The 25,172-nt window shown below is 42.7% G+C and overlaps 3 protein-coding genes across 7 annotated transcripts in view; 2 read left to right on the top strand and 1 right to left on the bottom strand.

The window, feature by feature from the left end:
• LOC133955232 (transcriptional enhancer factor TEF-3-like) overlaps positions 1 to 10,299 on the top strand; it is a 37,652-nt gene extending 27,353 nt beyond the window's left edge. For all 5 annotated transcript variants that reach the window (XM_062389960.1, XM_062389959.1, XM_062389962.1 and 2 more), the window contains 4 exons: positions 119 to 292; positions 4,960 to 5,100; positions 6,371 to 6,523; positions 9,308 to 10,299. In XM_062389960.1, the coding sequence (XP_062245944.1) occupies positions 119 to 292; positions 4,960 to 5,100; positions 6,371 to 6,523; positions 9,308 to 9,421 (582 nt within the window). In that variant the 3' untranslated portion in view covers positions 9,422 to 10,299. The remainder of the gene's footprint in view (positions 1 to 118; positions 293 to 4,959; positions 5,101 to 6,370; positions 6,524 to 9,307) is intronic.
• Positions 10,300 to 13,191: 2,892 nt separating this feature from the next.
• LOC133955231 (MANSC domain-containing protein 4-like) lies at positions 13,192 to 15,429 on the top strand. Its single transcript, XM_062389958.1, has 3 exons — positions 13,192 to 13,448; positions 13,552 to 13,686; positions 14,548 to 15,429. The coding sequence occupies exons 1-3, from the start codon at positions 13,229 to 13,231 to the stop codon at positions 15,402 to 15,404; spliced, it is 1,212 nt and encodes a 403-aa protein (XP_062245942.1). The 5' UTR covers positions 13,192 to 13,228; the 3' UTR covers positions 15,405 to 15,429.
• A 659-nt stretch (positions 15,430 to 16,088) lies between these two features.
• mrps35 (mitochondrial ribosomal protein S35) lies at positions 16,089 to 24,430 on the bottom strand. The gene is made up of 8 exons (XM_062389972.1): positions 24,262 to 24,430; positions 23,190 to 23,242; positions 22,720 to 22,887; positions 21,649 to 21,709; positions 21,363 to 21,502; positions 19,482 to 19,591; positions 19,158 to 19,227; positions 16,089 to 16,571 (listed from the first exon to the last, which is right to left on the bottom strand). Exons 1-8 carry the CDS (start codon positions 24,392 to 24,394, stop codon positions 16,302 to 16,304), a joined length of 1,005 nt encoding a protein of 334 aa, XP_062245956.1. The 5' UTR covers positions 24,395 to 24,430; the 3' UTR covers positions 16,089 to 16,301.
• Positions 24,431 to 25,172: the final 742 nt, after the last annotated feature.

The raw sequence follows: 25,172 nt of genomic DNA, 5'->3' as shown, positions 1-25,172 counted from the left end.
CAGGCCCATTGCGACACATATCCTCGATTGCACACTGCACTTGGCATTATTGTTGATATAGAAAACCGGACATTTTTTGGCTCGGCTCATCTCCAGATATTCACATTTGTCTTTCCAGTTCAACAAGCACCTGTTTGTGCACATCGGCCAGTCCAACCCGAGCTACAGCGACTCTTATCTGGAGTCAGTGGACATCCGGCAGATCTTCGACAAGTTTCCCGAGAAGAAAGGAGGCCTGAAGGACCTGTTTGACAAAGGGCCACACAACGCTTTCTTTCTCGTCAAGTTCTGGGTAAAACATTTGGCATCTTTTTGGAGAAGTCCATATTAAATTGGAAATAATAATAATAATTTCTCCCTTCAACCAATTTTAACAATTCAATAATTTGTTTAACTTCAAACCTACTCTTAGTGTAAAGTTTGGCCTGGTGCATGTTACATACACCATCAGAGCATATAATCCTCTCCAAGCCATGAAGGTGAAGTGAGAGTACAGTGAAGGCTCTTGTTAATGTTTTGTAGCACCTGTTGGCTGTTAATGGCCAAAAAGGGTTTACGGTGTCGAGATGGCTTAAGCTCTACAGTTCAACTAACTTTAGTGTGATTCAGGCCCAGAATGAATGGAGAGTCATCGCTCCCTTAACCCGATGAGTCGTTTGTATGCCAGCTAGGAAAGCATTGCTGTGCATCAGGTGTTTGTGTGTGTGTGTGTGTGTGTGTGTGTGTGTGTGTGTGTGTGTGTGTGTGTGTGTGTGTGTGTGTGTGTGTGTGTGTGTGTGTGTGTGTGTGTGTGTGTGTGTGTGTGTGTGTGTGTGTGTGTGTGTGTGTGTGTGTGTGTGTGAGTGTGAGTAAGAGCAGCCTTGGGGAGAGTGGCAGGCCTGATCTTTCACTTGGGAAATGTGAGCCTAGACACCTGTCCCTGCACTATTAGACTGAGTCCAACCCTCATGTACCCCTCCCCTCAGTATACTTATTTATAGATAAGCCACCCACCCAACCCAAAGAACACACACACACACAAAGACACACATCCCCGTAACACACACGGAGAGATGAGAGAATGAAGCTTGATGGCAGAGACCACCTAATATGCAGACAGATAGTTGACACCAAAAACAGACCTTTGGAGGGAGCGAGAGAGAAAGAGAGGGAAGGAGACATGGAGGTGGCTGTCATGTGGGTGGGATCGGGCACATCTGCTTTGTTCATATGTCTGATCTGGCCACCGTCCGTCACCTCAGGACCTTTGGTATTTGTATCATGCAAGTCATCTACACAGTTACAGATTGGCCCTATTCTATACAACTCTTGACACTCATTGTGAAATGAATGAGATGTCTTGGTTTTCTGAAGAGGTCACATCATCTAAGGCCAAAGTAACTTAGTGAAAATCCGTAGCACATCATTCAGAGTTCTAGCGGACGTAGAGAGAGTTTAAATACAGTTCCTTAGAAACACCTGACTCACAAATCTTAACTCACCGCTCTGATTTGTTGACGCATTCAATAGAGACTTAAAGATATAATATGTAAGAAGAAGAACGTTCCAATATTCATGAGACAGTGACCAACATAAGTAGAGAGGAGTATCAAAAGGATAATGTCTGACACAGACGAAGGGAGCAGCAATGACAACTGTAATGATAGCTATTGCAGTAATAGTATTATGCACATCTTTTGTAGACTTTTTGTACATACTTGATCCCAAAATGTTTCCAACAATGTTCAAACCTCATATTCAAATTTCATTCAAGGTAATAAAACGTTTCCCGTTGGTCATCTTGTAACTGGGTCAATTTGACTTTACCTCTGGCTCTGTCAGTCTCTGGTTTAACTTCCTGGGCAAACGATATACGACGATGGAGAAACAAACAGTTAGCCAGTTAGCGAGTCGGCTTCCTTCCACTGTTTGTATTGGTTACTCTTAGTGGATCGCAGTTATTCGTTGCCCTTTACTGCTTGTTCTGTCCCCAAAGCTCTTCTGGTAGCAAACAAACAGGGGTCCCAACAACCAGAGAACATCATGTGGCAAAAATTCCATTCTGCTTCATGATGTCATCAATCTTGGTCTTTGTTATTATTTTGACTTCGTGACCCCTAGCAGCTGAAGTTGTACATTAAAGAGACCTTAAGAGCCTTTCCATGTTTTTAACCACAAAGGGCATGAGCCGTGTGACCGTGTGCAGCATCTCACACTCATGAGTGTCTTGTTTTATGAGAGGTTCTCTCAGGACAAGAATCATGCCTATCATGTTCTTTGTGCACTTCAACCCCGTCTCCAGCACTGAGGCACTGACAGGGTGGTTCCAGTTGAACTGAGTCATCCATAGGCTTGTGACGTCCACCCAAAGGGGTGAGCGGTTGTTACCAGAGACAGTGGACAACGACTGTCCTGCTGTGACATTTAGTTTCGATGAGCATCCACCTGCCACAGCAGCCGACACCTGCCACACCCTGTTGGGGAGCAGGCTCTGCTTTCATCATGGGGGATCACCTGAAAACTCAGAGTCATCCACAGGTCGGAGATTTCGGCAACTGTCAGAAGTGGTTTGTATCCCTTACCGTCTGTGGTTTGCTTCTGGAGATTGAGCGATGAAGGTGGAGGCTTACAGTGCTGGTAAAACATGATCACCAATATTCTCTGATCCAGTTTATTTGTGTTCAGGCCACTGCTAAAAAGCTGATCTATAATATAACTGCTGAAGTTCTGAGTGCCAAAGACTGTGTCAGCTTCAAAGTGCTGTTGTGCGATCTCATGCCACCAGATGGTTTTTGTGTACATGGCGTTCCTCTTCACTCATGTTTGGTTGTTATTTATTGTGCAAAGATAAAAGACATTCGTGAGTGACACTATATTCCAAGTAATCTTCCAGACAGTCCATGGATGGAGCAGCTGGTCGAGCCATGGCATTTGATTCTGGGGTGAGGGGAAGGAGGGGACGAGGCGTCCTGCCATATATCATTAAGAAAAAGAGAGCAGGACAGCAATGAGGAGATAGAAATAGGGACACGGACAGTTTGAACAAGAGATAGGGATGGCTGAAGAGACAATGGGTGGCATGTAACCAACAAGTCATTCATCACTGAAATAATACTCTCTTGATTCATGTCAGAGTCTCGTGGAGTCACTAGTTATGACATATGCAGCTCCACATTAGAGGAAAACAAGCTCATAATACTGTCCCCTCTCAGTCTGTTCATCTTACCGTACCCCAAGGGGGTCCTCCACTTCTCAAGGCATTCGTGACAACACACAGAAATGCTGCAAAACAACTGGAGATTTCCACAGTCACACTGGAAAAAAACCAGCAAAGATGCCTTCGGCCATGAAAATAAGCAAAATGAAATCCTCGACACATCCGAATATACACTAACCTCATTTACACCAAAGAAGAGCCTATTTGATGTCACCCCAGTGGCACAGCCACGTGGCAGGTCATCACTCGGGGGTGTGCTGAGGCGCAGGTTGGCATGGTGACCATGACAGGCGGCTGGCCGGCTTCCAAAGCTATGGCATACTAGATTGAATTTCCAGCAAACCCCCCCCTGTCGGCCGCTGGCTGCCCTGTCCCTCGTCCCACTTTCCTCCTCACCCCCTCACCGCCCGTGGCCCTGTCCTAACGGATTGTCTCACGCCTTTGAAGTGCAGAGGGAATCCGATTTAAGCTGCCTCTGCTAAATTGTTACACAGCCGGGCTGCCCGCTGTGATCTAATCAGCCAATTGCACACTGATGATTGTAATTGGATGAATTCCCTCGCAGGCTGTTAGGGAAGCAGGGAATGGCGGTTCGGGGAGGGTCACTAGGCCCCAGGGATGAAGACAAATAGAGGAATTACATGAGCTGGGGATGAAGATGAACGGCTGATGAAGAGATGAGAGCAGGCTGAGCGGTGTCTCAATGGCCCATTAGGAGACAAGGGCCTGACAGGGGAAAAGGTAAAACAGCCCAGCTGTCTGACACAGGAGTCGACATCTCCGTCTGATCCAAAATCGGATTATACTTATACCCTCAATTCAAACTTGAACCAGAGGAAGGATCAGAGGTAGAGGAACCTGCTTCCAGCTGAGGATGGAGAAACTCAGATTGGTCCGCCTTTAGTCTTGGACACAAAGGGTTTTCTTTAAAGGTTTTCAATATCTTATGTAAAATATTGATATAAGTAACTCTGGCTCCAACTACGAGCTTCAACCTTCATCTTGGAAAATGTCCAGTCCAGTGGATTTTGAATCCGCTAGATTTAATGAATGCAGTTGACACAACATCCATCCATCCATCTGTCCATCAATTAATTTATTAATTTATTAATCCATTCATTAATTCATCCATCCATTCATTACTTCATTCATTCATTCACCCATCCATCCATTTATCTCTCTATCCACCAGTGCAACTACCATTCAGTTCGGTTGCTGGCCCCAATCCCAGCTGACGTTGCGTGAGAGGCGTGCTACACCCTAGTTGCAAGTCACTTGAATGCACCATAGAACAAAGCTAAAAAATGTTTTTCCATCATCCTTCAACAAAACACACACTCACACAAAGAGATACACAGCACCTTGGGGATTCCCAGGCTGGATTTGCCAGTGTTACAGTGGGTCAACAAGGATCTGGTCTTTGGATGCCTCTTGGCTTTACGGAGAGTCACTCTCAAGCTTTGTTGAGCTGTAACACTCTAAGTGTTGTATCTTTTTCAAACGCACACATGTATCTCAAAATCCAATATATGTGAGTAGAAGAGTAGGATCAGATATTTTGTTATAGATTACGGATCTGGAACTGTATATCCTTTTGGCCGCTCAGCGTAGGGTAGCACACAGTGAGTTAAAGGAGGTCCTAATGAGCAGAGCAGCAAATCCTCACACATACTCCCACACCACCAGGATGCCTGACTAATCGCGGTTCCTTTGAGTTCAGACTGACAGGTGTGTGTGACGTGTTGTGTGTATCTCCTCTCCAGGCGGATCTTAGTATAAACCTGCAGGATGACAGCAGCTTCTTCTATGGCGTGTCCAGCCAGTACGAGAGCTCTGAGAACATGGTTATCACCTCATCCACCAAAGTCTGCTCCTTTGGCAAGCAGGTGGTGGAGAAAGTGGAGGTAAGACCTAGGATATGGATAAGAATACTTTTATTTTATATATTAACTTTAACCAGAGCATTTTGTTTGATGCTTGGTCTACACGTTTGCAGGATTACATCATTTTCCCACCAGACTTGGTGAAGGGTTGGGGACTGGGCTTGGGAAGAACCCACTACATTTTGGTGCTGATGCAGATCTATGATTTTTTTAGCTTTGTTTGACTATGTTTTGTGAAAAACACATTGCATTTCTCAGTTTCACATTGGTGGAAGTAACAGGTTTCTATAGAGTCCCTTTTGTTACCATACAGTGGCTGAAACAAAGCATACACCCTAAACCACATTTAAATCCACTAAATCCAGATTTTTATTTTGATGGCACGAAATCAATGAAACCTACCCTTTAAATGTGTGTGGATCTTCTCGTTAAGATTCACGTTTAATTTTTTGAAAATAATGAAAGCTTTGAAAAACAACTTATTTCATAATGTTAAAGAAAGTGAAAAATACAAAATTAGGAGGGAACAGATTGTTCCCTGTTCTTCCCTGGACCATTCCACATCCTTCCACCACGTGTCATGGTAATCCATCCACTAGTTTTTATTTCATTTAATTGATTTTAACTTTGTGCACATTTAGTTACAAAACCCCATGTTTAGAGAAAGTAGAGTTCTTACAATTATGTGCAGTAGCCTCTACAGTACATCTGGCTACAATTCAGACTCTTTGCATCACAGATTTCTCAACGTTATCTCCCAGAGGAGTGAATAACTGCCGCAGGTGGAGATGGATTCCAGTCATTTACCACTGATACTTTGTCAGGGAAATGATGTGATTCACAAAATCTCCCCTTTATGACTAAGTGTTTTGCTTTCCCGTTAACTAGACACAACAGTCGCCCCGCCCCCACCTACTGCTGATAGATTGTACAATATAAACACACACACATCCCTAGGTACAGCCATCTGCCTCAGTGGGCCACATGATGATATTTAATGGCTTCGTCATTTGATTACGCTTGTCACGAGAAATATGTTTATTGTCATATCTGGCATGCCATATGCTGCATTGGGTGTATTATATTACACATATCGCAGCCTATCCCATAGATGATCATATCCTGTGTGTCCAATTGAGTTTCAGTAGATGTATCCTTGTTTTTATGATTTTTATTTTACAAAGATTTCACATTTGATCCTGTAATGCGTTTTAAATCCTCTATCCGTGTGGTATATGTTGTCTTATATCTGTTATATATCTCTCTGTATCCATCATATCTGTTTCTCTAGACGGAGTACGCACGCTTTGAGAATGGACGCTACGTGTTTCGGATCCACCGCTCCCCGTTGTGTGAATACATGATCAACTTCATTCACAAGCTTAAACACCTGCCAGAGAAGTACATGATGAACAGTGTACTGGAGAACTTCACCATCCTACAGGTACACAAACGGACCAGAGAATGTACAGTACACAGTGTTTGTATGCATGTGTGTTTGTGTGTGTGTGTGTGTGTGTCTGTGTAGAATTTGAGGATATTAGGTCTGTATTATATCCTCCCATTTAGTATTAGTTTTAACCGTAGACTGTATATAAAGATTGAGGAAATAGCAGCTTACCAAAGGTGAAGCCAAAACACAGATCACCATCCGGTGGCTGGCTGTAGTACAAGTCGTAAACCCCGCCTCATCCATGCTAGTTGATGGGGCATGGACAAAACTTGAAAGTCAAAGTATATCTTGGATTAGATGATTTATGTTATTCTAGGTAGGTCTTATCACACCGACATATGTTTAAGTGCTAATTCTTTTAATAAATTGTGTTTATAAATCTTCATACAAAAAGAGGTTGAAATGTCATGATTGACAGCTGAGACTGTCTCATGATTGGTCATGTGATCGGCGAGACCTCACTGCCGTGCCTCCATCCTCCCTCACTCTGACTCCAAATTTGCAAGATGGCAGAGGCGGTGGCAGTGGTCTAGTGGCAGAAACTTGGACTATGGGCAGAGAAGGTCGCTGGTTCGTCTCTGGTTCGACTCCACGGAGAGACAACAAAAGAAGAACCTGGATTGATCTGTCCAAAAAAATCCAAGAGTCTCCCTGTCTAGTGCCCCTGAGCAAGGCACCTCACTCCCCCAACATCTGCTCCCCGAGCGCCGTACATGGTCGCTCACTGCTCTGTGTGTCCTGCACCAGATGGGTCAAAAGCAGAGGTTACATTTCCCTACCTGCATGAGTGTGTCTGTGCATGTGTTTAGGACTAATAAATGCATCTTAATCTTAATCAATATCAGGGATACTTTGACTTATTTTCTCGATGGTGGGAGGAATTCATCAATCTTTGTTTACAGTCTATGGTTTTAACAGACTATATTAGCTCTGTTGCAATAACCCCGCGCAAAAGAAAACAACCTTGCGTCATGTTCAGTATGTGTGCAGGTTCTTTCTCTCCGATTCATCGGTATTTTAAAGTATCTCACTGTTTTAAAGGATTTGAAGCAGAGAAACAGTGCTCAATGAATCTGGTTGTGATGTGATGTTCCCTTTGTGAAACCACGACAGACCATTCATTACTCTTTCTTTCTGCCTGTGACCAGTGTGCACTGTTTCAGGATTTCTTGCAGAGTCAAAATTGTTTATGTCTGTTGTAAATTGGACTTTTTCTGAATGAGTTCCTCGGAGAGCGGACACAGGGAGGGAAATGAATAGAGCTGAGTGCATCACCATGGTAACAAAGACAACAGGGTTCAAAGGCACTGGTGCCCCCTTTGCATCGGCGGCTACATTCCTACTGGCCGAGGGACAATGACCATATTGAGCCCACACTGACGACTACATGGCAACATGTCATTTGTTTTTCAATGGGCTGATTTAGCTCATATTAACCATGAACCGCTCACACACAGATGTGCATACACACACACACACACACACGCACACGCACACACACACACACACACACACACGCACACACACACACACACACACACACACACACACACACACACACATCAGACATACACACACACACACACAGACAACAGATGCATGCACACGGATTCCACACGGCAAGGCTGAACAAATTGTATCAACATGGCTCATGTAACAAGTGTTGTATTCAGGGCAGTGCAATTGAGATTAATGAGTTCACGACGTTGTGTGCTTTTCTATTGCATTGTATGTTACCACATCCCTCTTGTGTTTGAGACACAATCTACGCTTGTCTATAGAATAACAGAGTGACAGAGACACCATGTGTCTATCATTAGTCTTTATTAGTAAATAGTGTGTTGTGTTATGTTTTGTGTACAATTTCAACCATCATTTAAAGGTATGGGAACATCCTTCTTTGGAGTAATGCTCTGGTGCTCTATTGGAAAAGAATGGCTCTACTAATAGAAAACATGGGGGTGAACAGTGGATCTCAGATTTTTCTAAATCAGAGGCCATAAAGGGGCCACAATTTACACACAGTGGACAATTATATGTCAAACATCCATTTACAATTCCTGAATCAGTAGGGTGCACATTCACATGTAGCTCATTCCTTGTTTACTGTTGGCTCTATAGCTTTCAGCAAATCACTGCATATATTTAAAAAAATAATCCTTGTTCAAGCACATTCTGTACTAACCAAAGCTCAGATTGTCAAATTGTCATAATTACTGTTAGTGTTGTTAATAAGTGACTTTTTTTAATATATTCTAATTAATGCATTTTATATTCTGTAATGAGGTCTGTAAGACTTTAAAGAGATTTGAACTGATATGTTGAACTATGAAAGTTAGGTATGTTACTCAAGCTTGTATACGAAATATAAAGAACGGGTCTCCATAAGTCCACACATCATTCCTTCTCCTCCTCTCGGACATAAAATGTGCTTCTAATTTGTTTTTTCCATGCATACAATTCCCCAAATAATCCTTTACAGTGTTAGGATTGCGCTGTGCCTGCTGGATGGAGGTCTCTGTTGAAAAGAACTATGTAAAAGTAGTTTTGAAATCCTATATTCAAGCAATCGCCTAACGTTCCATTAGATTAGTTATTTTGTGATGAGTCTTGTGACGTTTTGGATGCACAACACATATCTCAGTTGAACAGAGACAACATGAAATCGATATCAGTGGAAACGTTGCTGTATGTGTGTAGAAATTGTGAGATTCAGGTCAGAGGAGGTTTTTCTTTCCTGACATGACTGACCAGGATCTTGTGTCGTGTCCACAGGTGGTGACCAACAGAGACACACTGGAGACCCTGCTGTGCGTGGCCTACGTCTTTGAGGTGTCCACCAGTGAGCACGGCGCACAGCATCACATTTACAGGCTAGTGAAAGACTGACACAGTCGCACACAGTCGGACCTTACCTTCGACAGACCCACTGTAGCACCTCAGTGAGCAACAACACTAAACAATGGACTATACTTCCTCCGTGAGCTAACAGAGCTGAAACCTTACAACTCGGTCGGGAGCCCAGAGAGACGCCGGCCCTCTGTCGACGTGCCCAGCAACACGACCTCTGCTGAGGAAGATGTGGGATTTGAGCCTGCGGAAGCTGAAGTGGGCTCTGTGGGAGAAAGTAAACAGAAGAGGACCATGATACACTGTGGTCCCTGTGCCAAAGGAGCCAAACCTACAGCCAACAAGACCTGCATGAGAGAGTTGTCTTAGGTGGTGTTTTTCATCTCATCTTATTAGTGCTTCTTTTTTGGGGGGGGGGGGGGTTAGATTATTTTACACACGTGCATGTGCAGAAAGGTGTTTGCTACAGAGGAGTCCGGCTGCCTCAGGATGCCACCTAGTGACTTAAATATGAATAACAATGGGGAAAAGTGATATGAAATTAAACCGAGAATCCCTCCTTTGCACATCCATACCAATGTCACTGTTGTTTTGGTGCCAATCTTTTGTGTTCTTTGAGCGTTTGAGTAATTATGTACAGTGACACATCCATCTCCTCTACACAGAGTTATGAAAAGAAGAGGCTAAAAAAAGATTTAAAAGAGCTATTGTATTCACTTTGTTTGATGTTTTATGTTCTATGTTTCTTCTATTGTCTTACTGTTTTTGATTGAGAGCTATCTGACTACAACGAAAGGCACATAATAACACTGCTAACTTGAACCAGACCCGGGATCTGTAAACTGATTACAGAAGTGGTCTGTGACTGTAACTTGTCCTGAAGTGTCAGATATAAAATACAAGTGTTTCTTACGTAACTTCTTTCTGTTGCTGAGTTTTTGAATTATGTGAAAACTGTTGCCACACACTGATACATGTGCTGTAAACCTACAGATCATTCAGATGTGTAGAACTATATACATTAATTATATATAACCTGTAAACAGAGCAAAGCTTTGACGTTTCCTTATACTTTCAAACATTTTGTTAGTTTTTAGGTTATATCACTGAGGTTACAGATCAGCTAATAATCACATAATAAGTTAACATTATTTCAAATGACCTGCGTCTGGGATCAAGAGCACAGACAGATCATTAGTTATGGTATGTGGAATTATATTTATGGTAGTAGTTTAAATGTTGGATAACAGAAAGCCACATAATAATGCTTGGCAGGAGACTAATGTAAAAGAGACATATCAGTGCTCATGCAGAAATTATAATCTGAAATTTTAAGTGAAGTGCTGATGGGCATATTTTTCCCACAATGCCATGCACAGAGGAAATAGCACACCGCTTGCAGCTGCACAAGATTCCAACTAATTGTGGAAGTCGTTGATACAGCTCAGAGAGGACGTCAAACCAAACCAGAAGGTGAGCACCAGGAAGAAGGTGTGTAGTTATCTGCTCTGTTGACTATTCTGTGCAGTAACATAATGTCCATATTTTATTTTAATAAATCGTTCAATCAACTTATCACATAGTATTACATGAACGTTTCAGATTGCATTCGTTTTGTCGAACCAACAGCCCACCACTAAAAGATAATCCACTCAAAAGGGTTCAGAAATCAAAATTCAGAAAAGAAGCTATAGAAAAGCCTCACATTTCTACAGACGCTAATATTAACATGGCTGGTGTTGTTGTAAAGTTACAGATTGATTCCTGTTTTAATCATACTTTAAATGTTATTTGAGCAGACATGGCGATCTAGTGGAAGTGACCATTGCCATCTGGTGGGCATTAGACAGTATTACACTTTTCCTTGGCAGTGAAAAAGTCAAACTCCTCAGGCTGAGATAAGAAACAGAACATTGAGGACATGGAAACTACTTTGTGTTCTTGGTCCAGTTCACATGTAGTCCACCTGAGGCTGCTTCAGACCAAAGGATCCCACTTCTACACGCACACAAATTTAAACTGGGAAATATGGCAGATGTTTCTTTAACTCTGCTGCTGGATATTAGTCTCATGATAAAGCTGCTGCATATACATAAAGACTAATTATCATTTTTAACAACCTTTGGTATTAAAATTTGAGAATATATATCATTAATAGGGAATATAATACATTTAACGTAAACAAATAAGTATGTTCTAAATGCTATGATATCTTTTCAGTTAGATATCAGTGCAAATCATTTCTATTTGAAACCATTTATACAGAGTCGTTTTCTCTACACCTGCAGCCTACACCTTTCACCCCGTAAGCTCTTTATCCCGAAAAGGTCCTGTGAAATCCCAGGAGGAAACTGGAGCGCGGCACTGTGAGGGAGAGACAAGCTCACAAGGGGAGAGGGCAACGACTCGGCAGAGGAGGCAAATCCAAAAGCAGGGTTCCAGACGGCTTATTGTGATAATCCCATTTGAAAGAATTCAGGCAGATTGCTGCAATTATGGCAATCCACTCTCAGATGTCTGACCTCGCTGAGAACAGACAGAAAACAACCTGTCGCAGGTATTTATAGAATAGTGTCCTGCTGAAACGGGAGCATGTTTTACTCCAAAGTGTAATGAGGCAAAGTTTAATAACCCTCAGTGTGGAGGTTCATTGAAACAGCACCAACAGGAATCTCCACGGGTCAAAATGATCATTGGGTTGGACACTGGTGCTACACATTTACAGGAGGTCAACAGTGTGAGATTTGAGAATAACACAACAACAAAAATCGGTTCTCAACTTTAAGTTTTTGGAGCAGCATTTGAACATTTATGTTTCATTGACAAAGGAGTGAGGTTAACATGATCAACTGTACAAAGATTATATTTCTTGCAGTGGAGTGGTATTAGATTATATTTTTGCCTGTAGTTTGTGTTGAAAGGTGTATATTGTATTATATCCCGACTAGTGACTCCATATTAAGATGCTCCATAACCTGTAGCTTACTATAATATTTTCATTTGCATCGATATTACTTGCACGGGTTTATAGCTTTGTAGATCTGCTGTCATATTGTGATTCTACTCAGGAACACCTATACGCCTGCTTATTCAGTCTATTATCTGCAGATCCATGGATGAAATCACGCAGATGTGGGTCAGGAGGAGCTTCAGTCAATGTTCACATCAAACAAGAGAAAGGGATTTTAATGACTTTGACCCAGGCATGATTTTTGTTTTCAGACAGGCTGCTGTGAGTATTTCTCAAACTGACAATATCCTGGATTTTCATGCACAACAGAATCTCCTTTTTTGAATCCACTGAGCAGCAGTTCACTAAATGGAAATGCCTTGTTGACACGACTCAGGGGAGAATAGAATGATAGAACTGGTTGGAGGTGACAGAACTAATATGGTGACAGGCATAACCACTGCCAGGGGGGCACAGATACTCCAAAACTGGACCGTTAACCCAAACCCTGACAGAACGTTGATTTATGATGAGTCACAATTTGACAACGCAGTCTGAGTGCAAACTGTGTAGTTTCAGAACAGGAGGTTGACATCGTTAAAGTGCAGCTGACTAATCTGCAAAAACTCTCAATGAACCTATATGTGATGCAAACATGTCAACACGGAGCAGAGTCTCAGAGCAATCCAGTGCGCACCGCTGCAGCGCGGACACTTTACGCACGGCTGGGTCTCCTCCTCCAGGTGCCTACCCGTGACTCACCTGTATGAGGAACTGGTCCCAGTAACAACAGACCACACTGGCCCCACTTTCGCACAGCAGCGAACCAGCCTCCCAAACATGTCGATGCCCCGCTCACACTGTCCTCTAACATGCTGTGACTCACATCACGCGCAATGAACGTGGCATGGGGCTTGCTGACGGTTCTGAGCGTGGCGTGCCACACGGAGTCGAGGTGCTCGCCGACGTCTTATTATAAGAACTGCTGGATCCGACGCTTCCCGGGCATTTTCATCGACATCGAGGAGTCTCAGCGCAGAGGAGCGCAGCTGCTGGAGCACTACCAGGAGGAGACGGCGCTCAAATGCAGCCGCACCTGCTGCCTCACCAGAAACTGTGAGTATGACATTTGTATTGGTTTTCCCTTTTTCCTTCATTTGTAACGGTATCGATCCTCCACACACTCTCCCCATCGTAATGCGCATCTGTCCTCCCACAGTTTCCTGTAATCTGGCCATATTCCACTATGACACTTCTCCAGAAAACGTGAATTGCTTCCACCTGCACTGTCCCACGCTGGAGAGCTGTATCCTGAGCCACAGGGGCAACGTTGTTCTGTACAATGTCACTAAAGGTGAGTTTGTTCCGCGGCCTTTATTCAGATGTAGCCGTTTATACAGCCTCAATAGATTTAAGATCAATCCACCAGGTATGCATGGGACTAAAACTGGTGCCTATAAAGAAAAGATACGTTTTTCATAAGATACTAATTCTGCTCTTAACACAAACTGTAGCAGCAAGTGATTAGTATATTTAATGGGGAACTTAAGACCTATTTTGAACCACTTGTAGACAACTTCCCATTTTCTGCCACTTTATATCCATTCCACTTGATATCAGATTAAAAAGCGTTACTTTTATATTCTGCTCTGATTATGTACCCGCTAAAGTTATTTCGTACTTTGAAGATTATATTTTTTTCACATAAAATTGAAATTCTTACCACTTTGCCTAAGTACAGCAACTAACTCTCAACAGCATGAGTTGCAGTCCTACAATATATAATCGATCAAACAACTTTAGAACCTTTCAAACAAATCAAATGCAATTCAGAGTGCTTTACAGGTGATTGACAACACTTGAATTAAATGATTAAGAGTTAAATACCAGCTTTAGAAGCCAATGAATACAATATTAATAAAAACGAGAACATTTAGGAAGGCAATATAAAATAAATAAAAAACATAATAATGTACTGGTATACTGATAGTGGTCAATTACTGTGCGAATGTATATACATTTAACTCTGATCCTTGAAAGTCCTTTTTTCTACAAATACTCACTCTGATCCACTTAAACTACTTAATTGTTACAACATTTGTTTAAGTATATAACTACATTTTTAGGAGAGTAAAGTGGATTATTTTCATAGTGACAATATTAGACCTGTTTAAAAAAGCTAGTGTGTCAAAATAAAAACCTCTTCATGTCTCAGGGGTGGATCCTGACCTGTTGGTGTTTGGAAAGTACTTCACCTCCAATGTGCGTGTGTTGCCGCACCACTACAGTCGAGCCAACGTCTCTGAACCCCTGCCCTCAGACAAACGCCAGTTCATACACCCGCCCCCGCCCCCGCCCGCTGCCCTGCCTCTGACGTCTGCACCGACTGGTACACGGCCCACCACAGCACGTAGAGGGCTCACCACCACCACCACCACCCTGCGGAGCACCAGTCAGGCTACAGTGGTTCCCACAACAACAACCACACTGTCCGCCACTTCACCTGCTCTTATAACAGACCAGCAGAACCATGCACAAGCAACAGCCCCAACCACCTCCACCAATTCTCCTGCACCCAGCTTTACTGCACCTCCTCCATCCATGAATGAATCGACCCTCAATCCTGAGATGACTTCTATCCTCTCCGCCACTACTGCGCAGCCCCCTACATCCGCCCTCACCCAGCGCCACCCCACCACTTCCCCTCGGTCAGCGACCAGCCCTCCAACCACCACCGGCCTTGTGGGCAACACAGAGAGCAGCAAGCAGTACCCCAATGACACCGAGGGCCCCCTGGGGAGGAACCACACTGCAGGCGGTGATGGAGGCAAGGAAGTCAGCGCAGAGGACCCTTTGGAGGAGTTGGGACCTGGGTGGCACGTGGCTGCTCACACCTTACTGGTCGCGGTGGCGATCTGCATCACCGTGCTGCTGAGCTGCTGCTGCTCCATCCTGCTGGTGGCGAGCTGGAGGGCTCAAAGGAGGAGGATGGGGCGCTATCGGACGTCATGGAGAGGGAGGAGAGGCTCCATGCGTCTGATTAAGTACGTGCTGGTCAGAGAGCGTTCCTGAGTGAGAACTGACATTTCTGTTTTGTTTACAGTAAAGTGTTCAACGAATAACTCCAGGACAAAGACATTTGAGTTACATTTTAACTATTCCTTTTTAGTTTTTGCATACTTGATTATTTAAAAAACAATGAATGCCTTTTAACATATAGATATGGAAGTGTAGTTGCTGTAAGTTGATGCAGTGAGGCTAATATTATGTATTTAAACTGAACTGGCAGGTGATTTATGGCTTAGATTACCAAAATCATAGTTGTCATGATCTTTGGTTTCATTTTTAACCGAGTGACGCAAATTCAGCCGATGTTTTCTACCACAGCAATTCGCCTTAAGAAAGAGGATATGATGTACATTTGGCTGACCTATAGTTCGATGCACTTCAGTGAGTTTGAACTGCTCATGATGCCAAACCCTCGAGGACATTTGCCAGTTCTTTGTGGAGTTTTTGCCTTTTGGCCTTCTGTGGTTAACCCTCCTGCCGCTGAGCACATCTCAGTGGATTGGGTTTCTACCGACCTAGAAGGGTACGGACTACAGACCAACGCTCTTTAACAGTGTGCTGCTGAACGCATCCTTTCCCTCGGGGTCCCGCTCCTGAAGTTTGGCTCGAGTTGGGCCGCAGTGGGACGGACTGGGGCTTAAGCCTCACCCACCTTCCACATGAACTTCACAGAACAATCTTCAACAATAGCTTTCATCAATTTTATTTTTGTAAGACGGACAGCATCCCTCACATGATTTGAATGCTCAGTCGAGAAATGAGGCTGAAATATCCTGATGTATAATGGAATAGTAATTATCTACTGTCATCTTTGTGTTACAGGCAGATGTTTGGTTGACCCTGTCACAGGTTCCTGTTGGTCCCTGTTTCTGTGTAAATTCCCTCTTAGATAAATCTGCATCACAGGTTGAATACTTTCTTGACGGCATCTTTGTACTGACGCATGGTGATCTCGCTGTCTCCTTCATTCTTCAGCCTCTCGACCGAGTCCTTATACTCCTGCACCTCTCTTCTTCCCAGCAGCTGCTCTCGCACCTCCTCGCCCTCTCCTTCCCCGGCCACCTTCATGCGCACTAGCGTATCCAAGATATTCTTCTGGGACTGGCTGTCCTCCCAGCTGTATTCCTCCATGTCTGCCACGGTTTTCTCAGCCTCCCAGGCTTCCGTTTTCTTGAGAATGACAAAAACAGAAAATCAATTTTTCATGCAGATAGACAATCTACCCAACTTGATTGAAAACAGTGTTGTCTGTGGCAGACATGCACTGAACTCAGAATAGTCTCCAGAAATGATCTGGAGGGGCTGTTTGAGTTTGTCCTGCCAGCCCCCCCTCGTAAAAACCCTAGAGAATGTCCATCTTAGAACACTGCAGGATATTGTCTGGAGGATTCATTGCGAGTGTGTGGGCAAATTGATGACGTTTCTAACATGCTAAACTTAAAAAACAGCTAAAGGAATAGAAACATCACAGGATGGAAAAGAGGCGTCATACACGGAAGATAAAGATGTCAATTTGGAAAGACAAGATTCCAGAGCTTTCGGTGATAAGGGCTGATGCTGGTGTTGATATGCTGTCATGTCGTGTTTTGCCTCTTGTGTGTTCTAACCAGACTAAATCATTCAGACCTTTGCCTTAAAAATTCCGTGAATGTTACGGACATTCTCCTGTTTTTGTGAACACGTCTGGTCCCCTGCTGCGTTCTGTGTAAGTGAGAGGCCAACTCTGTAAAAAGTCCAGACATTAATGTTTGAGGCTAAGGCCAGACCTCTAGTTGGGAACAATGTATGGCAACAGATGGTCCTTGGTCGCGGCCCACCTCTTCTTTGATGCTCCTCTCACAGAGATAGTATTTCTCCATATGTAGCGGTCTGTCCGCTGCCTGTCTTGCTAACATCACATTCCCTGGAGAACAACGGGCTCCATTGTGCAGCAGCTTAAAGAAGGGCAGAGGCTGGGCCCGAGCTCTGCTGCTCTCCAGGTGTTTGAGGTTAATGACCATCATTACCGCTGTACATACTGTATCTGATCCGCATAACATCCTGTCTCTGGATCCGAGTGAGTGAAGCGCTCAACACTTGGGAATAGATCAGTGTATTACCTTTGAAATAATGAAAACTGAGTATAGTTTTAGATCAAAACATTTGTGGTGCGACTTGCTGGAATAAAGGAAATGCTTCCATCACTAAGTATTTTAGTCTAAAGACATCTGATAACATGCAAGGGGAAGAATTCTTGATTGACTTCATGTGCCTGCCAGATAACGCCTATATTTTCAGAAAGGGAACGGGACAGGTGTTGGCCAGGAAGGCACGACAGCAGATGCAGTGCCTCTAGTGGTAAATGTTTGTGCATGTTGGAGGCACCTCTGAGCAGTCAGCCGCAACGCTGGCCTGGATTAGAACACACTGGATTTATCAGGGAAGGTCCATCTCCCTGAGTGGGGAGATAAAATCACCTCAGTGACTGCAAACAATTGGACTCCTTGTGGGCTAGCGTTACAACAGCTTCCACAAGCCTGCTGGACAAGCACTGTGCCTTCCATTGTGTGTCCGAAAGGGCAGCGGACAGTGTTCTGCCTCCTGGCTCGGACACCTTTACCAGTTGAAAGATTCTCTTTAAATGTGACTAAGCCATGACTGGAAACACTAAAGACAGAGGTTGCACTATATGTAATCAGGGTAGAGTCATTTTCTTTTATGTGGCTGGCTGCAAAATAATGCGATCAGCGCCCAGGCTAATGACCTGGTGGCAGATTTCTCTGGTTGATTTCTTCTCGGTGGGATAGTTGGCCTAATGTGAATGAGTATCGGGGTCAACACCTGATAGGGAGGCTATTTTCTCCTCATCTGTGGGGAAATGCCAACTGGACCGTGCTGCTGTTTGCCATCCTTTTGCCAATTCAACTCTTGATACCGCTCTAATGGGCTTTTCAGATCTCAGAGCATGACGGACAAGAGTAAAAGGTAAAGTGCCATGGCACCAGCAGGAAGCAAATGTCAAAGATGAAGGAATGAAAAATAATTAGCACTAATGCCAACTCTACCTTGTGAAATTACAGCTTCTCCATAACAAAAATCTCCACAATAAATTAACTGCATATATATAGTGCCTATTATGTCTTCGACCACAGTTCTTACGCTACAAGTCACATTCACTTCAGGAGCAATTGTGGGTACAGTGTCTTGTTCAAGAACACTTTCGGCCACCATGCTGGTTAATGGATGACCCACTGTACCTCATGGATAAAATTGATTAATTACAATACATCATATATCACAAAACTCATGCTGCAGTGTATGAGATCAGCCATTGTCCTGCACATGATCTCCTCAAAAGGGAACACTAAAGGAACGTGACAGTGGGTCATCAGTACAAGTTGAGCCAGGGAGCAATTGACTTTTAAATGAATGGATGTGTGTTGAAAGTCGATGAAAGGTCAGTAAAGAAAAGGGGAGGCTGAGGAAAAGGCCACAGTCACAGGAGAACTTGGACGAAAGAGCACAGATGTCACAGCTAACTCCTGGTACATCTGAATGGGAGTAAGGAAGGGGCTGAGGATGGATCTTTAAATGGTCTGGATCAAACAGTCCCACATTTAGACTAAACCGGCACTTTGTGTACACTTAATGACTCGGGCAACTGCTGCAGGTTTAGAGTGGGACGGATATTTCCTCCCCCGGTAATGGATGTGTCTGATGTTCAGTCAGAACAGACACGTACAAAGAGGAAAAAAAGACCCAATCTTTCCTACTCACCCACGACTCGTGGTAAAGAACAGTCAGCAGGTATGTGGCATATTCCAAATTCTGTTTCCTCAGTGGACAGCTGGCAGAGAGAGGGGGAGGAAAAGACAAGAGAAGTTTTTATATTACACTTCAAGTATTTAGTGTTTTAAACTTGGGGATTTTATCCGTTGATATTGAGCCATCACATTAACTTATTGTCGGATATGTGCCTTTAGGAAAACTTTTTGGATATCATGTAAAGATCAAGGCCAAAACATCAATAGATATTTTTAAATGCCCACAGGATCGCTCAGGCTCTTTAATGAACTTTCTATTGAAGGAAGCAGTGTTTACCTGTCAGTTGTGATGGTGAGCACGTCAGAGGCTTTGCAGTATCTCTTCCCAACAAGTTTGAGCATTTTCTTGCGTGCGTGGTCGTCAAGATTCAAACTGGACATCTTTACCTGTGAAGGAAATGACACGAGAATTATAATTTGATTATAAAGGCGAGCATCTTCAGGATGGACACATTATCAGGAAGTAAAGATAACACGAGACGAGATTCATGCAGAAGTGATTTAATTCTGAACTGTGGCTTTATCTCACATACACAATCAATAAAATGGATTTCATATTTCTAACGTCTGGTGAGGTGCCCTTTCAAAATGTGCTTCTTATCTGAAATTTCTTTGATTTTTATTCATCATCATCATCATCTAATTTCCACATTGTTTCTATATTATATCAATAATGAAAATAGAGCCACAGCAAAAATGTTACCAAAAACTTTGCACTGTGACACATCAACTATATCCACAAACTTTTTTTAGAGAGAGTCACTTGGTGAAAGGCAAAAGATGCAAAAGTGTTGTACTTAAGTCTCTTGACATACTTATTGCACATGAAATCACAGGATCCGTGCTGTGGCCCAGAACAACCCCTAAGCCCCATGCAGATACCATAGATGCAAAACAGATTATGCCATGATTACATTGTTTGTAATGGCTTTGACTAATATAATGTATAAAATGCAACAAAATGCTTTTGTAGGTAATGCAATGTACATTTGTGCATGTTTTCTGTCCTCTAAGCTTTGGGCTCTGGCAACACAACAGTGGTAGTTAAAGTCTGCTGTGTTTTTCCTGGATCAAACCTGACACCATTTTAATCAATGATCATAACAACCACAGGAAACAATCAATTTTTATTAAAATTAAACTAGGGGTTTGTTCCGCCTATTGACCTGTGTCAGATTTACTCTTCAGACTCCAATCTATTTTTCAGTCTAATCCACGAGGATTAATGTCTGAATAGTTCCTACATTACTAATATAATCTAAGGAAGGGTGTCAGTGGAGCAGATGGCTGGTGATTGATGATACAAATTACACATTTTCTATTAATTCATGTAAACACGTAGCCAGATCCAAGACACTAAAACAGAATTAAAATTCACACATGGAAACCTTATAAATAAACATAGAATAAAATAAAACTGAAAAACAAATTTGTTTGCTGGAAAAGGGACTTTTCAGCCATTATGGAAATAGTTTTGTTCTGACCTTTATAATACAAAAGAAATAAGGACAACACCATGTTTTAAACTGTTGTGTATTTGATGACCTTGACTAAATTCTTTGACGGTACTTGAATGCATCATTTTCCAACAGACTGTGGTTTTAACATGTTCCTATGAGTTTACATGCATGGCTCTGGTCTGTGGGGAAGATTGCATCTCTATGGATTAGTGGTGGTGGGGGGTGGGGGGGGATTAAGAGGAATATTAAAAATGTCTCAATAAATGTGTCAAAGTTCAAATGTTTGGTTTCATCTTTCTGTGAAAATATCAAGTTGGAAACAAGAAGAAGAAGAAAATTCCTTTAAAAAAACAAGTGCTGCATCCATTAAACCAACACCAAAAGTCTCAGAACATGTTATATGTAGAATCATTCTCTCCGACTAATCTCTTGTCATCATGGCATTATTTCTAAGGTTTAAGTTCAATGGACAGTGGGTGTCTCTCCAGATAAGTAACAGGGACATGATGTCAGATGGTGATTATACATCCCTGTAAATCTCTAATCTCATTTTACATGTCTGGTTTCTCCATACTTGGCTTCCTCTTTATTTACAAAACCCTGTATAAATCCAATATCCTTGAGAAATAAATTAAAAGTTCAAATAAGGGGTGTAAAAACAGCCAGCAAACTAAAAAAATAAATAAAAAAAAACTCACTTTGAGATGAACAATGCGAGCTGCAGGGTTTCTAACCGTCAGACCAGCAGACAGGTAGTCTGTGCTCTCCACCTTAACAGGGAAGTGCTCGTCACATTTGGCGTCTGTGTCCAAGGCCGACGGCCACTCAGTACAGAACGCTGATGACAGAGAGACAGTTTGGCACATGTTTATTGAGCCTACACATTTGTTTCAAAGTAAATAATCGTATATATTCTAATTGCGTCTGACAAGAGCCATAAATCAAGAAATAGTTTTTCTCAATACAGTTAAATGAACCACTTACGTTTCAGAGCTTCACAATGTTTCTTGATGGCCGCTGGGGTCAAATGCAGAAAGTTGGGTATCTGAAAGGGAATATGAGCAAGAGGTTTTGTGGATGTTCAAATGCAAAACTATTCACGTCATAAAAACTCAAAGATTAAGACGTTTTAAAATCTAAGAATCAATTTTAGAAAGCATAAGAAAATGGTCTTGCTATGGTCTAAATGTTGACTTTCAAAATTAACTGCTTTTCAGTGGCCTTGTAGGAGAACAAAATGTATCTTTCAGCTTTTTAGTAAAGGACATTATATAACACAGTTATATAATACGTTCTATACCCACATTGAGATATACTTCACATAGCTCACCCTATTGGCTTAACATCTGTAACGTATGACTTAAAACATAACACAGATTAATGTGACGGAATAGATGTGGGGATGAGCAGCAGTGTGGCCCTTCGTGGCAAGGCGAGAGATGGATATCAATGGTGTCACTGCACGGCAGAGTTCCAGCTGTGGCCAGTGAAAGTGGTGGATCTGCAAGTGGCTCAAGTCCAGATGGAGCAGCTGGTGTCTGGACACAGCAGCTCAGTAATCCGGGCACAGAAACAGGGCCATCAGAGCCATGCAGCACAGGGAAAGAGCTCAGCTGCAGGGGCCACCTGCCTGTTACATTAACTCAGCTGGACTTAGTGAATACAAGTAGGTAAATGCTAAGATACACAGATATTTGACATAAGACGTTTTCAGACATGGGCTGAACAGCAGCAGGAATTTGTTTGGGTCGGATGCGTTCACAACAACAAAAAAGTCAGAACATTCAGGCGCAGGATGGTGCCGGGGTGGAGCATCGACTCAGCACATTACGTATAAATTCATCTGTGAATTTAAATTAATCTGTGAATTAACCTGTGAAAATCACATATTTTCTTGTTTACAGCACCTCAACCATCACCATTAAGACATAACACCAACAACTTCTCATATTCCTGGTGTATTTCAAATTTGATTGTGTTCTCTAAGTAGAGAGCACCTCGTTCTCGTCTTGAGATAATTCCATTACGGTCTGGTGTACAGTTAAGATGGCTGACCTTGATGAGCTCCAGGTTGCCTTTCTTCTCTGGGGGAACGCCTCTCTTCACGGGGTAGCCCATCCTCACAGGCAGGGGGACGGTGTTTGATCTGAAGGGCGTAGCTGATGGATAAACTGCAGTCCAGTCCTGATCCACCGACATCTTCTCTGTCCTGGGCTCCCCGGCCTGATGCCCCACAGCACAGATTACAGAGATAAGCCTCATGACAACTATATTCATCATATCATGATGCTATTATAATCATCTAGCCAAGTGACTTCATTCATTCCACATTTATTTTCCAAATATAATTTGCATACATTTCAAATTGCTTTAAAGTTTGACCATTTATAAGGTTTTCTTTGGTTTTGATCTGTACTTTTATGATTTTCTGTCTATGATGATACACTATATACAATTCACTTAGTTAATATGTTTTACATGCATTCTTCTTGTTAGATTCAACATTGAAAAACAGACACACTTACCTCTCTCCTGGGTTTTCTGATAAAGGGTCCTCTACCGCCTCTGTCTGGAGGACCTACAATTTGATTTCAAGTTTAGCCACACACTCAATTTCATTACTGTGAAAAAGTCCAAAGTAAATGCAGTAACAGTAATACACCTTTTTCTCGAGAGCAGATTTTCTATTGTATTGATTCTATTTGTAATTATTTGTATTTACAACAATACACTCACTCAATCACAGAGTAAGCTTGATGCATATGACAGGTGTATTTTACAGTTTGAAGTAATGTTGGCTTTTCTAAGCTCATTGATGTTATTTATATGGTAAATTGGAGCTGAAAAATAACTTAGATAGTTTTATTGTCATTAAGTCTTTTCACACAAACTTGCGATGTACTCCCTTAATGCAGCTTTAACACAACATTATGATTAAGTGATGCTTTTATCCAAAACGACTTCAAATAAGTGCACTCAACCATGAGGGTAAACACCCAGAGCAGCAGGAATCAAGTAAGTACAATTTACTTAAACAAAAGACAAACAAGTGCTACAAGTAAGTGTCATATAAGTGCAACTAAACTGAATTCATAAGCATTTAATCAGCATGTGTTGTAGACTTGTCTGTTGTACTTGACAAGTCCATGCCAAAGTGAGCTTTAAAACTTGCAATGGACCTTTCTGACTATTGTCTGATCATATACACACAAGCGATTGCCCCCTTCTCTAGAGACTATGCCTCAGTTGATGTGTTTCTGTAATACCACATTATATAGAGCTCTAAATTTAAGAGAAAGCAGATTTGATCTCATCCTGTCTAATTCAATCTTTATTTTGGTCATCAGTTCACTACGTGGAGTTCAGCCAGATGATGTCATGACGGACCAGTGGAAACATGCAGGAGACTGGTCATTGCAGTGATTCTTCCTGCCATGGAACTGACTCATCAACGTTTGTCAGTACTGTACATGGTACAGAGGACAGCAGGCAGCCGAACAGACCTTGGTGAGAGCCTGACAGCACCTCCTCCGGGTAGCTTAGCATGTAGCCTGTGAATTAGCGTCAGCCTCCGTGTGTAGCGACAGTACAACTCACCTCTGTTTCCAGCAGCATGGTTTACAGACGCTGCCGTGGAGTACGTGACTCTGTTCAGAGTTCGCTGCAGTCCAGGTCCACGGACATGAGCTCGACCTAAGCACAGGAATACTTTACTACAGTGAGAAGCCATGTTTCCCCAATGACTACGGCCACCAGCGAGGGGACAAACACAGAGAAAGCGAAGGGTTTAATTTAGAGTGTGTTTAGCGCCTCCTACAGGTAAAACGATTGTGGAGATACATGGATTGCAACAGTGAACAGGGGGAAACTGCACAGATCTCCAGGGGCCTCTGATCTCAAGTTTACTCCAGTGTTTATATAGCTCCTCTGTCTTGCAGTGACAAGACATGAACAGTCCGGGTTCACACCGGACGCTGAAAGCGACGCCAAAGCGACGCATAAGCGCAGAGCCAATCTTTAAATAACAGCTGGCTCCCATCTACCCCCCTGTTAAACCGTTGTGCTGGTCACACCCGAGGCTCAAGCGCTTCCTCAAGGCTGCCTAGCTCCGTGCAACGATCGTTTCGGCGTCGAGTCTATTTTTTTTCTTCTTGACGCTAGCTTATCGCGCCAGGAAACGCACTGAAAAATGATTTTAAACGGTATTAATGATAAAAAGGATCAAATTTGCATCCCATACTTTGAATTCCCCTTCTGTTGTCCTGGAGTTTTAATTTTACCAATTTTACCAATAACATTATTAAATGCCCCCCTCTGCCCATCCACTACAGCCACACAAGCAGACATAAAGAGAGAGATGGGGGGAGGGGCTTTTACATTTGTTTACATTCAGTTCCTCACGGGAAGTTATATTAGCAGGCGGTATGGCCTAGTCGGTAGTGTGATCTTTCATTTCAAGAGGGTCCTGTGTTCAAACCCCACTCTTTCCCATTTTCATGCTGGCAATA

This window comes from Platichthys flesus, chromosome 6 (assembly GCF_949316205.1).
Source record: "Platichthys flesus chromosome 6, fPlaFle2.1, whole genome shotgun sequence".
In the NCBI taxonomy this organism is placed as follows: Eukaryota; Metazoa; Chordata; class Actinopteri; order Pleuronectiformes; family Pleuronectidae; genus Platichthys; species Platichthys flesus.
This window is presented reverse-complemented; position numbering and strand designations above follow the sequence as displayed.